This window comes from Hyperolius riggenbachi, chromosome 9 (genome assembly GCF_040937935.1).
Source record: "Hyperolius riggenbachi isolate aHypRig1 chromosome 9, aHypRig1.pri, whole genome shotgun sequence".
NCBI classification, from domain to species: Eukaryota; Metazoa; Chordata; class Amphibia; order Anura; family Hyperoliidae; genus Hyperolius; species Hyperolius riggenbachi.
Genome location: NC_090654.1, coordinates 208,863,089 through 208,877,240, shown reverse-complemented (window position 1 = coordinate 208,877,240; position 14,152 = coordinate 208,863,089). Strand labels below are relative to the sequence as shown.

Here is a 14,152-nt window from a genome sequence, read left to right as displayed (position 1 = left end):
CTAGTCCTACATAGCTGCAAGGCAGTCAAGTAGCTTCATCACAGTCAGTATGTCCCATACTTTGGAGAAATCAGGTCCTATTAGTCCAGGTCTATGGAGATACAGCGACACTGCTTGACACGTGTAATTCTTTTCTTCTTTATGGGTGGCTGTAATTCTGGACAGTTGAGTGTAACCACCATACTGGTGAACTTTTTAGGCTTACAAAAAGAGCAGGACTGGAAGGAACCCTCTTCCCGGCGAATGTGTCTTGGAATGTAGAAAGAATTACATTGCCCGTAGCAGAAGCGGTTGAGGATCGTACGTTTGTTACAACCCTCCTCATGAATGGTCTGCTTAAGTGGTTGTGTCTTGCACCAGTCCCTCTTCAAATACTTCCGCTCAGTAACATGCAGAGCTTCCTGGCTGGACTCCAGCACTTCTTCAGCTATTAGAGCTTGGCCTTTACCTTTTCCTCTGTTTCGACCACCTGGATGTGTGAGGCTTTGTTCAGAGTCATTGGGCTGTCCCTTGTCAGGTGGGGGAATAGCACCTTGAGATCCACGAACCTTTTTATTCCCTTCAATGTGGGGTATTAGTAGCCCAAATAGGAGGAACATTGGTCCCACTGCATAAACCAAACGGATCATTCTAGGAGAAACAAAAGCAGATTTTCCAGTTAATGCTGGCTCCATGAAAGGTAAATCTTAGCCACAACAAATGAATCTGCAAACAAATAATTTGTCATTCTTAAATCTTCTAATACACCAAGAATACTTTATTACAATCATTACTGTAACTGAAGAGGAACCTATGAAATACTCAAGTGACTTTTTCAATGCACTAAAACATCCAAGACCTGGAACCCCTATATTGAAATAAAAAAAATCTCTACTGACATTAATTTTCTAAGGCAACCAAGCTGTGAAATGGATCTAGGCTCCAAATCCCACAAATATAAACAGATCTAATTCAAATGTTTATTTCAGATTGACCTTGCTACGAAGATCACCCAAATGGGCCCCACCAGCCAGCCATCATGCCCCCCTCCCCCCCACCCCCCCAAAAAAAAAACTGAAGCTAGAGCCACCACTGAAAGCTCTCACATTGGATTCTGGAAGTATTCTGAGGCTTTGGTGGATCCTATCCTGAGTTTGTCAGAAAAATGGCACGACTGTTAATGGTACCATTCTGAGGCCCATATGCAATTACATTTTTCACTTGAGTTATCTCCTAGGAGATAATTTTTACTTTCTCTTTAAACTAACTTTTCAGCATTTTACAATTGAAAATGTACCAAAAAGTTAGTGAAAAGTACTATCAAAATTATTTTGAGTATTTTCTTGCTTGCTGATGACTTAAAAAGCATTGTATGACAAGTTGTGATAATCTCACCTAGGAGAAAACTCAGGAGAAAAGGGGAATTGCATATGGCCCTGAGTCTTCTGTAACATTATTGACTTGAAAGATAAACCATTCATGCTGTAGATCAGGGTGTTTACCGGCATCTTCCTTTACCAGCAACGTTTCTTACTCTAATTACCCCTCTCTGACACTGCAGCTGTCCGTGGTAGGTTTTGGCAATCGACATCAATAGAGTGCTTGGGGCCCCAATCTCTTTAGTTACGCCACTAGTAACAAAAATACATTTTTTTTTCTTATCCACAACAGTTGCAAAAAAACAAAACATGATAGGCTGTGTGTGTTGATGTTAGAATGGAGGATAACACATATAGCCCAAAGAATCTTCTTTTTACAAATGTGATTGTAATGAATAGCAGAGATACCGCCGCGTGGGCAAGAGGCAGGGCGGCTATCTCCGCGTTCCAGCCGGCGGCCTCTGGCGCGCAGCAACATTTCACTGGTTCGCCAGGGCCTTCTAGTGCACACAGATGGAGAGCTACGCGCGCGCCAGGCGACAGGACCTTTATGCTAGCAGAAGGGGAATCAGCTGATCTTGCCAATCAGCTGATCCCAGCTAGGCTCCGGGTTGGCTGAGTGGCTGGGGTGGCGCTGCGGAGCGCTGTAGGTATATATAGGACTTGCCTGTTAGTTGCAAGTTGTCTGCCGTTGCGAATACATACGTGTGTAAGATCTGACTGAGGTCTGAGTGCTCAGTGTGTTAGAACCAGCCGGAGCTGGGAATTCACACTTAGTCAGATTCCGCTGATAACTTGTATTGTATTATTGTATTGTGTATGTATAGACTAGTTCCCAGGTGTTGAGACCAAGGACCTCACACCTAAGACTAGGAGATTGCTGTTTTGCTACTGTTATCTACTAGACTAGTTCCCAGGTGTTAAGACCAAGGACCTCACACCAAAGACTAGGAGATTGCTATTTCGCTATTGTTATACTAGACTGGTTCCCAGGTGTTGAGACCAAGGACCTCACACCTAAGACTAGGATTGAGAGATACTGTTTCCCGTTATGATCTCTGGCTTTCCTGACCACTCTCCTGTTTACTGATTTTCCAGTCTATCTTTATCTGTAATCACTTGTTTAAAATGTGTTGCTGACGTGAAATTCAGAATTGGCAGTATTTTATGTTAAATATATACTGTAGGGTTTAAATGATTTGCAAATCACCACATCCTGTTTTTATTTACATTTCGCCCAGTATCCCAATGTTTCTGCATTCAGGGCTTTAAATATTTGAACAGTTTAAACTTAATTATGCCTTGTGTAGTTAATGGTGCCGTGCCGTATATAGTTTGTGGGGTAACAGTGCATTTATACAAACACTTAGAGTCACCCTGTATGTGTTTCAGTTTATTAAAGACATTGCAGTAAACCGTTGTCCTTGTTGAGAAAGACATTAGAGTAGAACAAAGGAATTGCTGCAACTAAACATCTCCATTAGGCATGTGTAGCAGTGGTGGGAAAGCTGGGAAAATTAGGATTGTGAAAGAGCTATTATCCACCTAACATCTCTAACATATGTCAGCTACATTTGAAATCATTTTATGAAGATTAACAAGACATCTGTATGAGCGTGTCAATAATTTTAATTGGTCTCCTGGAGAAACAACTAAAGGACCAATTTAAATGCTTAAGACCACAGGACAGAAAATAAAAGGTTTCTTTGAATCCATTTATATAATTACACTAAGTCTATAATAGTGCCATGTATTACTCTGGAGATTTAAAGCCACAAGCAGAAAGTAGATGTCTCCATGAGCTGGTCTCCTGACTGATCCCTTATGGAGATACAGCTGTATGTCTTGTAGTTAGATGTCTAAGTTGTACCAGGTTCCTCTCCTTCGTATAGGCGGTTTACCACAAATGCTGGATAATCATTTTTCATTCCGTATTAATTTCCCAGACATGGACTTGTGGCACTGACTGTCACTATGGTACAAACACCAAAGTGGTCAGCTCAGAATGAGAATTCACCTTTGCCATGTCACCTTTTGTAACTACATGAAGAATAATATTTCTGAAGGTAAACAGGCTAGACGACACTCAGGTGAGGAGGCCGTTAAGGACCGTCTCAGCTGAGAATCTAGCCTGTGCACAGGAGCTTCCTGATGTCACGTAAAGATCTTTAACGACGACACTAGACTGATCCCGAAGTGCATCATTTTCACATTGTCCCCCTTTTCCTTTCTATACCAAATGTAATTAACCTGCACATTTCTGTTTATTTTGTACAGTAAAATGTGACATTTACACTACATTAGAGGAAAAAAGTGCACAGTACACCCCATGTGTCAAAGCTTTGTTAATTAACTGTGCTGTACAGGTAGCAGATAAATCATGCACCAGCAAATCATTAGTACTGCGATACCTCACGGATCGTAGTATGAGGAAACCAGGGGCCATATGCAATTTACTTTTTCACCTGAGTTTTCTCCTAGATCAGGGATGTCAAACTGGTCCCTCACATATTTTTTACACAGCTCAAATTAATGTGGTCCATCAGGTAGAACACATTCCTCTTTTTCTCAGTCCATCCTAAACACTGGCATGGATATGGCCCTTCAGGCCAGGAGTTTCACACGTGTCCTAGGTGATATTTCACAACTTGTAAATAAAATGCCTTTTACACCACCCGCAAGCAAATACTCAACATAATTTTGACAGTACTTTTTCACGTACTTTATGGTACATTTTCCATTGCAAAGCGTGAAAGAGTTAATTTAAATTGAAGATGTAAAATTATCTCCAAGTAGAAAACTCAGGAGAAAAAGTGAATTGCATATGGGCCCACAAGAGAATGAAAATAGATCAACCAACAACGAGCACATATATTGATGAGATCTCCCCATGCTTTTGATGCCATTTTCTATACACCTGATGCCATGTTGTGATCACATGACCAGAGATTTGAACCTCTGATTGCACACCCCTCAATTGTGAAACTGTCTCCAATCTAATACATCATATAGGCTGTGATTGGGTCTATTTTGAATTTTGATTATAGCTGTCTTGGACTGTGGTCTCAAGCTTACACAGCAGAGTATGTAACACATTTGTGAGGAGGATGCATTTGTGAGGTGGAGTATTAAGCCTCGTACGCACCTTCGATTTTGTTCACCCAATTATTGGCCAATTTTACCACTTCCATGTAGTATGAGGGTCGCCAGATGAATGCTATGAACATATTGTGTAGGTGAGCTTTCATACTACACAAAGGTGGTAAAATTGGTCAATCAAAATTTAAGACAAGTACCGAGCTCTAAAGTTCTACTGTAGGGGGAAAAAGTTGAACTTACCTAGGGCTTCTAATGGTCCCCCGCAGACGTCCTGTGCCAGCCAGCGCAGCCACTCACCGACGCTCCGGTCCCTGCATCTGGTTCACTTCTGGAATTTCCAACTTTAAAGTTGGAAAACCACTGCCCCTGTGCGGGCGTGTGTTCCTTACTCCCGCTGACGTCACCGTACTGGGCCTGCGCAATACACTCCTGGTGACGTCAGTGGTAAGTAAACCAGTGGCGAGGACTAGGGAATCAGTGAGTGGCTGCGCGGGCACAGGACGTCTGTGGGGGACCATTAGAAGCCCCAGGTAAGTTCAACTCTCTTTCCCCCTACCCCCCTATAGTACTCCTTAACTCTATTATATAGTTTAGCTGGGGATGTCTAGCATTTATGCACTAGGCGGACATGTGGCAATGTAATCCTTTTGACCTTGCACTCAAGCACTTTATTATTGTTTAGGGGGGTTATGGGAACTATTTGTGTGCACCTGATAATTTACTGCTTTAGTGATTATCTATGAGAAGTACTTGAAATGAATAAAATCATTTTTATAAGTGAGTCAATGGGAAGCAAGTATTTTTATTTGGAGATCGTTTGAGCATAATTTTAGATACTCCCCTGGCCATTGGCTGTTTACAGTGCCCAAGCAGAGGCTAAAATGGAAGAAATCATCAAGTATCTGGTCTCAATCTCCCCTCTCTATGGTCGGAACATCAGCTATACATTTCTGATAACATCTGTCCAGCTTGTGTGAATTGGTTTTTGTCGGTTCGGAGTAGATGACTAACAGTGGCTTTGGGAGGTTCTCCATAAGTAAAAGCTTCTCCATTTCATCTGAATCAAGAATCAGAGGAGTATCCCCTAACTGTGAGGAAATTAATGTCACATCTACAAATAACAAAAGGAAAGTTTAGGAGGTCATACTGCCTCTTTAACTGATCGAATATCCCCAGCTTTCTGTCAATTACCGTAAGTCACTAATCTTTTTGATGCCCTTTAACCACCTAGATAACCTAGTAAGGGATGGTTTTGGAAAAGCAGGGTTACCCCATGAGGGACAGATGGGTGATGATTCTGAGAAATATTGGGGTTTGAACTGGTTTCCAGGCTTTCAGGGTAGTCTTCATGTCAGGAGTAATTACTGTATTCAATTCTGGGCCTCTAAGTAAATTAGTGAGTTACTCATATAAGACTAAACAGGCAGCTTCAGTGGTTATTGCTGGATTTACTGCATTCTGGAAGACCCACCACCTGACTGACACAAGTAATGCCGTCCAAAAATATCTTTGAAAATGGGAAGGCTAAGGCACTCTCTTATTTTAAGCAGCTGTCATGTGGCCAAAGCCCTTCTTGGTTGCTTTCCCGCTGAAAGGAATTTTGTCCGAGCCCCTGCACATTTCTGCTTGCTGTTATATGGAAATGCATTTCTAGAAAACTTTTAGCTCCTCACTAATGACATATAGGCTGTTGTCCCAGGAAATGTACCTGCTCGGTGATGAACTTAGTTCATCTGATGCCCAGATTTGTGAGTAGGTCACAGACTATGGGCCTGTAACTGAAATCTGTTGTGTGCCCACACCAGACTGTTTCTGACCCATTCGGAGCCATAAACGACATAACCCATGTCACACTCCCCCAATCACGACTACAACACACCGATACATGCACACACAAACAAACTCACAATGGGCACTCCTGCACTAAAGGCCTGGAATATTGCTGTGCAAAGGCACCACACTGCAATTTTACCGATTTGAAAGCCAGAGGAAAAACCACCCGGTACTCCATTAGCAACACGTGTTACTATGGCAACATGCGTTACTCTATGCATTACTATAGCAACACATGCATTATTCCAGTAAAATGCTTGGCATTAATAGAAGAGTGTGGCGTTAGGACCAGTAAAATTACCAAGCTTTCATTCATCATTCCCAATATCTATTAAAGCACACCTGTGAGGAGGTAACAGTTATAATCTTTCGATACTTAGGTAGTGGAAAGCCTCTGGATGGTTCAGAAGCTCCCCAGATCTTCCCCCTAAAAAAAGCTGTGCATAAGCAGCTCTGTGCTACAGGGCATGCATGCACCTTACTTGTGCATGCTCAGTTCAGATAAGCATGAAAAAAGATGTATACATTCCTGGGGCTTCCTCCAGCTCGCTCCAGCCTGATCACTCCCTTGATGTCCTCAACTGCCTCTCCATTCGCCTGCAATTGGCTCAGGTAAACTTGCCGATCTGGGCTGTGCATCCACCCCCATTGCGTTCCCATCAATGGGAGCGTTCTGCGCCTGTGCAGTACTACTGCACAGTTGCAGAAGGCTCCTGGCCATGGGAGTGCGATGGGGGAGCATGCACGGCCAGACTGGGCCGGCTTCGACTGGCCAACTTTCCAGGACCGATTGCAGACGAACGGAGGATGTCAAGGGAGCGTTCAGGCTGGAGGAAGCCCCAAGTATGTAGAGATTTTCTCTCCTGCCCCATCTCAGGTACACTTTAAGCAGAATTACTGATTTTTTTTAGGACTGAATTGAACAACACTTGTTAATGTTATTGATGAGTGTCTGGGGAAGGGGAGGAGGGGGGGGGCAGTGGCAGGCAATTGTTCACATAATTATTTTTTTTACTAAATTAAGCAGTAGAAAGCCAACAACAGTGGTGGTATTCTGATCAGATCAGCATTTGATCAGATTCCTTCTGAATAGGGGTGGCAATGCTTAGGAGCACTCATGGAGAAGCATGTGATCACCTGATAGATTTGTAAGCCTCTGATTTGTTGGTCATGTGTTAAACCAGGAAGTAATCACAGGAAATTAGAACCATACTAATCTATCCGATGAGCAAACTGATCACATGCTTCGCCATGAATTCTTCATAGCATTGCTACTTCAAAAATCTAGAGGTGCATAATGATAATACAGGTAAAGGTTCTGAATAAATAAGAAGATTTGCATCAGAACAAGTCGGTGCCGGCCTCTTCCTTATTGATAATACAGGTAAATTAACATCAGGGAGATATCAGATACCGTATGTACTTGCACATAAGTCGACCCGCGTATAAGCTGATGTTCCCACTTTTCCCTCAGAAAAAAATGAAAAAAGTGATTGACTCGGGTATTAGCCCCCTCCACAGTAGCCAGATATGCCCCCAGTATGAGTCAGCCCCCATCCCCATAGCCAGATGTGCCCAAAGGATGATACAGCTGTGTCTCAAGATGCCACTAGATGGTGTCATAGATATGAAACAGCGATTGCCACACAGGAAGAGTCCCCGATCATTGCACCACTGACACGTTGCTTGCACGCTCTGCTCCCCAAGCCAGGGGACACAGGTAGTCTTGAGCAGCGCACTCTGCACACCATGTTTCAGGGGATGGTTGGCACGGAGACAGCAGGGAGCAATCTGGGAAGATCAGGATCACTAGTGCACAATCCTTACGCTCCTCTGCCAGTAACAAAGCCTGCTTCACCATCCGTTCTGCTCCACTGACTCGCATATAAGCCGGACGGGTGACTTTTAAGCAAATGTTTTGTGCTGAAAAATTAGGCTTATACATGAGTATATAAGGTATCATTCATTTAAATTATATATACTGCGTGAAAGCATTTACTTTGCAAGGCTACCCTTAGCCCTGGAGTGTAGAATTGTTGTATGAAAAGGTTCAAGAAAATTGAGAAGTTGAAGGAAAGCGCCAGTGCTCTTACGAATGATATTTCCTATCTGTTGAGAAGGAGGAAGTGTGCCTTGGGAAAAGTTTGAAGGGGAAGCTTAGGTCAGCCATGTTTCACCTTAGAAAGCTGTGACTTAGACACTTGGGTAAACAGCCTTTCAGCATAGAGGACACTGAAAGAACCAGGACATGTTACACAGAAAAAGGAAAAAATAATTACAGCTACATAGCAGCCTGCCAGTTTATCCTTTTATTATTATTTTTTTAATATTGAAGTCCGCATTCTGTTCCAGGCTATAAAAAGATTATTAGCAGTATTCTTTAAATGCATTAAGAACATCTATTTACTTAGTGGCCAAATAGCTAGAAACAGCTGTTTGTAATTCAGGGCACATGGCATATTATGTTTCAGACTAAATTTGTGGTATACAGAGGATTCTGGCATGGGTGTTCCTACATGAGGAATACATCCTTTGATTTGTGGACATGTGCTAGGAATGACGGCCTATAAAGCAGAGGCATAACTACACAGGGAGCAGGACCTACATCCATAGTGGAGCCTAGAGCTGTGGTGCTGGTGGTGGAACCTAATATCGAACTTTGTCCTCTTAATAAAAGTATAGTCTCTCCAGAGCAGCTGTTATGGACATACTTGTTATGGATGGGAGAGTCATAATGGCCGCACTGTTTGTTTGTTTTTTTTATTTGGGGAGAGGGGACAGGTCACTGTGGCTACAATTGTTATAAGACTATTGTTGGTTGATGGGTTATGGGGGTCCCAATAGGAGAAAGTGGGATATGTACTAGTACCCCAGACAGAAACATGGATTTGCTGCACCTTGTAGTGCTACCTGTGATCCCATTACTGGGAACCTCATTTGCTAATCTCATACCTTTCTTCCCTAGAACCATGGAAATCCATACCTTGCACTAATGATAGGCATACAGAGCTATGGACTCCCCCTAGATTATTTCCAAAGGCTGGAACTTGTGCCACAAGATATGGAATAGAAGTGGGGGATCTAAATATTTACTGAAGGAAATGTTACAAAGGAGCAATGTAGCATTTTCACATCATAAGAGACTACAATAAAATAAATGGCTAACTGTTTGCAAAATATCGCTCCCAGTGGTTAGAGTGTGTGCAGAAGCGGACAGTGGAATTGGATACATTTATTAAGTGCAGTAAATCCTATTTTTATTCCACTTTGATTTTATTTAATTTTAAATACATGACACAAATCCAGCAGTGTGCAACCATAAAATACAACTTGGTGACGCATATAAAAGTTTAAACAAAAACAACATGAAAGCATATATTTAAACTGAAGCTGGCTGGCCAGTGGCAAACGAGCTATCCAGGGAGACCACACTTGGTCAAATACGTGTACAGTGGACTTTGGTATTTGCAGGAGCCAGTGTGACGTAAGAGAAGTGTGCTCTTTGCGTATCTCTCCAGTAGCCACTGGAGTGATACGTAGAGGGCACACTTCTCCTGCGTAGACTGTCCCCGACTGGCTGAAGTGACAGGACTGGGTATCGGAGCTACGGGAAGACTGAGGATGGCAGCGTGGGAGCGATCCATGCGTATGGGGCAGGAGGAAGCCCCAGGTATGTATAAAACATATTCTTTATACCAGCTCTGGTTTCCTTTAACAAGGTGTACAATAGGGAACACGTGGATTTGAAGGAAGCACAATTATTACTGCTACCAACAAGAAACCCCTGCCCCCCTAGCAAAATTTACATGGGACAGTCAGAAAAGGCCTTAAGCCTACAGCCCTTTCCAAGTCCTTAGAAACCATTAAAGTGAACCTCCAGACTAAAAATCGACTCAGCAGCACTGAAAAGGCCTGGTGTTTCTTTAACCGTTTCACAGCATCAGAACTTTGTTTCTCTTATAGAAGCCTCATTTTTAGCTGCACAGAAGAAAACTGCCCGGGCAGTTTTCCCCTTTTGCTGTGCAAAGCATGATGGGATTTCTGATGTTGTTGTTCTCGTTCTGCTGTTTTGGTGCAATTTTTTTTTTCTTACATTTTGAATTTGACATTTGAAGCTTAGTGTGTGCAGCTGGGAGGGGTTATCAGGACACAGGACAGTTGGAACTGTGTCTCCTGCTCCTTGTCACCTCCTTTTAACCAAAAAGATGGCTGCCCCCATGACAAAGATGGCAGCCCCCATGAATCACAAACATTTGCCTGTTCTTTTAAAACAGGGTGTGTAAGAGATTATATTACATATCTATTCTAATTAACATAACTAATGTAACTTAAAAACAGTATGTTTGTTTAGGCTGAAGTTCCCCTTTAAGATGTGCCTCTGTAGAACTTCTCTTATTTTCCCCCCAATGGATCCCATAAGAGTTCTTAGCAGCTCTTGCAAAGATGCAGAAACTGTCTGAACGGGATCTAGCACTTAAATGAAGGATGTGTTTTTTCCAACTGTGGGCTACCCATTGAAACTAGTATTTCATCTTCGGCCACATGTATCTCCGAGTTAAGGAAAGTATTCACTTTGGAGTCAACCCGAGATGGATCTCACACTGACTCGAACTTAAAACACCCAAAAACTCAGCCAGTTCATACTCACTCCCCTTCCACACCACCAGAATATTGTATTTGACCAGCAAATGAAGCAGCTATATTTCAAAACAAATTCCATAATGATGTTTGGGTTCTTGGGACAATGTAGAAATGGGCAAGAGGAGTCTGGGCAGCACGGACCTGTGTCAAAGCAGCTCCATGAATTGTCTGGCTGGGTGGTGGAATCGTGATTCTGAGGATAGTAGAGAAGGTAAGCGTATGTGCGGGGGAAGGGGGGGGGTATGCACAGGAGGAAAAGAATCGTTGGAAAAATAATTCTGGAACTGAGCGGTGTAGCTTCAATAGCAGTGCTATTAGAGTTTATGCATTTTTCTCAGGTTTCACAGACAGTATGTGAAACTTCATATATTAGGTTTGCACTTTATCCTCTGTCTGCCACTGCTTGTGAACCCACATTACATACTGTTTGTGGATCAGAACTTCTAAGCTGAGGTTCCTGGGTTGCGGTACACATGTCGAGATATAGTCTGCTTAGGTTAGCTCCGACAGGGCTGGACAGATGTGGTACATCACCAGACAATAAACTTCAAGCTGCAAAATGTGGTGAGGAGTTTGCAGAGAGAGGGCAACTGTCTGCCTGCCACCCAGGGACAGCACACACACACACACACACACACACACACACACACACACACACACACACACACACACACACACACACAGCAATCACTGAACAAGCAGCAGAAATTGATAGGACAAAAACATACAGTATATTTGTCTTGTCTTTACCCAGCATTACTGATCTCATCAATGGTCCTTTGGGATGGGGACTACATGGCACAGTTAGGTAGGCAGCAAATACAGGGCAGATGCACTAAACCCTGGTAAAGTTGCCAAGTGTAGGCAGTGCATGGCAATTTTAACATTACTAGCGGAGAAGAGCACCAGCCAATAACCCATTAGCGTTGCACACATTACCATCGTGATGTGAGTGGGGTAGCAATGGGTTAACAGACAGTGGTCCCTCAGCACTAGTAACAGTGAAATTGCCATGGTCTTCCTGGTCATGGCAACTTTACTGGAGATTATTGCCTCAGGCCCATTGTCCTTTTTGAGGATGACTCTGGGGTCAGCCTGAGTTAGAGCACCCTGAAACTGGTTTTCCATTGCCTGTGATTCAGTCCACTTCCTCACATGCAAATTTGGTAGTGGAATTGCAACCTGTTGCAGTTTTACCACATCTGAATCCCCGTTGCCACGCCTCCATCTTGGGAGGTGGATACTGGCACTTGGAATGGAAACGGGGCATGACAATATCTCTGTACTTTGCCCTATTGATTCCACCAGCACCTTGCATTACTACTGGAATGGTGGTGTTCATGCCTTGATGCCTTGAGTAGTGCCTGTTGTTTTGTTTTTAGAATTTAGGCCAAACAGTGCAATTTTGCTTATCACGGTGGTCCTTCTGGAATTCAAGAGGACTTAATCACTCCTCTCGCCTCCTCTAGTCAGAGTTGTAGTGGCTCCAAATGAATTATCCTTTAGGTCATTATGCCCCTTGGACTCCTTCTTTGAGACATTTCTACAGATTGTTTGATCAGTAAAATAGGATTTTCTGAAGATGAATTTTAATGAGGCATCATAAACTGCTGCTGGCTTGATGTTATTGTTTATTGTTAAGGGGAGAAAAGTAATTTTAATGACTATTAACATGAAGGTGCAACATACCAAAGTGTAGAGGCCTAAACTCTTTCAGTTAAAAACGAATTGCTCTGTATGCAGCATTCAGGACACTATACAATGCTTTTCTTTGGCACCATGCTTGATCATCTTCATGGGCTGCAATACACTCAATAAATTAGAGATCCAGTATTTGGGGGCACAATGGAAATACTACTAAAAGCTGATCCACACCACAGAGTGCTTTTCAATCTGTTTTCATTTTTAAATACCCTCTTACTTTGACTTGCATTAAAAATGCAATAGCCATGAACAGGATTTTTCAAAAACCGCACCAGGATTTTAATGCAAGTCAATGGGAACCTGTTTTTTTTTTTTTAAAAAAAAGAAAACTGATCAAAAAGCGTTCTGCAGTCTGGCTCGGCCCTGAGACTAATGCTGGTCTTACCCGTAAACAAAGATCACATTTATACAAAATCATGTTAATATATTAAAGTGAAATCATACTCCCAAAACTAAAATTTCATTAACTACTCTTTGTCATTTAAAAGAACATTTAAAAGCATTCCCACACAGTGCAGTAAAAATAAAGGTTTTCACACATAGACAGAAAGCAGGAAAAGCTTGCTCATATTTTGTCGTTGGCAAATGTAATCATTGCCAGCTGAAACCCTCGGAGGCACTCTACTGCATTCACAATATGTGCATAGCTGCTTGTGAACAGAATGCCCATAAAATGATATGGGTTTAAAAAGTGTTGTTAGAAGATTATGGATTATTGGTTGCACCTTTCAGTTCCATGCATAGGTATGTTAAAAATTCAAGTTTTCACAGTGACTGTGTGCATATACTGTACATAACCACGTATTCAATATCAATAGCAGACTTTCATGCTTCAGCAGTTTGAGTTACACACCTGGAAAAGGCATAAAGCCGGTGGAGTTATGACAGAATCAGAACACCTCTATTGCATACATGTTCTCGGTCAGTGATTAGGGAAGTACAAAGGCAGAGAATCAACACAATATCCAGGGAGGTAACATTTTCAAAAGGAAGACTACTTTCACCCTATACACCAGTGTTCCCCAACCATGTTCTCAAGGCCCACCAACAGTGCATGTTTTGTGGAAATCCACAAAGGTAGTTAAAGTGAGTGGTTACCGATTAAAAGAAAGAAAAGTCAGATACTCACCTAAGGAGAGGGAAGGCTCGGTCCCAATGAGCCTTCCATCTCCTCTCCCGGTGCCCGGTGAATTCTCTGTTCAAATCCCCCGCCGCGGGGGACTTCGGAAGTCTTCGGGAGCACTCGGGCTCTCAAAGACGGGCCGCTCCTTACTGCGCACGCGCGAGTGTGTCATAGGCCTGCGCGAGTGCGTCAGAGTGGGCACTCGCGCATGCGCAGTATGGAGCGGCCCATCTTCGGGAGCCCAAGTGCTCCTGAAGACTTCCGAAGCGGCAGTATTTGACCAAACTGGTTGAATACTGCAACGGGGGATCGTGAGCGGGACCGGGCACCAGGAGAGGAGAGGGAAGTCTCATTAGGACCGAGCCTTCCCTCTCCTTAGGTGAGTATCTGACTT

At 42.9% G+C, this 14,152-nt stretch overlaps 1 protein-coding gene across 1 annotated transcript in view; it reads right to left on the bottom strand.

Moving 5' to 3' along the window:
- The window catches only part of GREM1 (gremlin 1, DAN family BMP antagonist), a 62,833-nt gene that overhangs the window by 393 nt on the left and 48,288 nt on the right, over positions 1-14,152 (bottom strand). The window contains exon 2 of the mRNA XM_068251824.1: positions 1-630. This exon is cut by the window's left edge and continues 393 nt beyond it. Within this exon, the coding sequence (XP_068107925.1) occupies positions 81-629 (549 nt within the window). The 5' untranslated portion in view covers position 630 and the 3' untranslated portion in view covers positions 1-80. The remainder of the gene's footprint in view (positions 631-14,152) is intronic.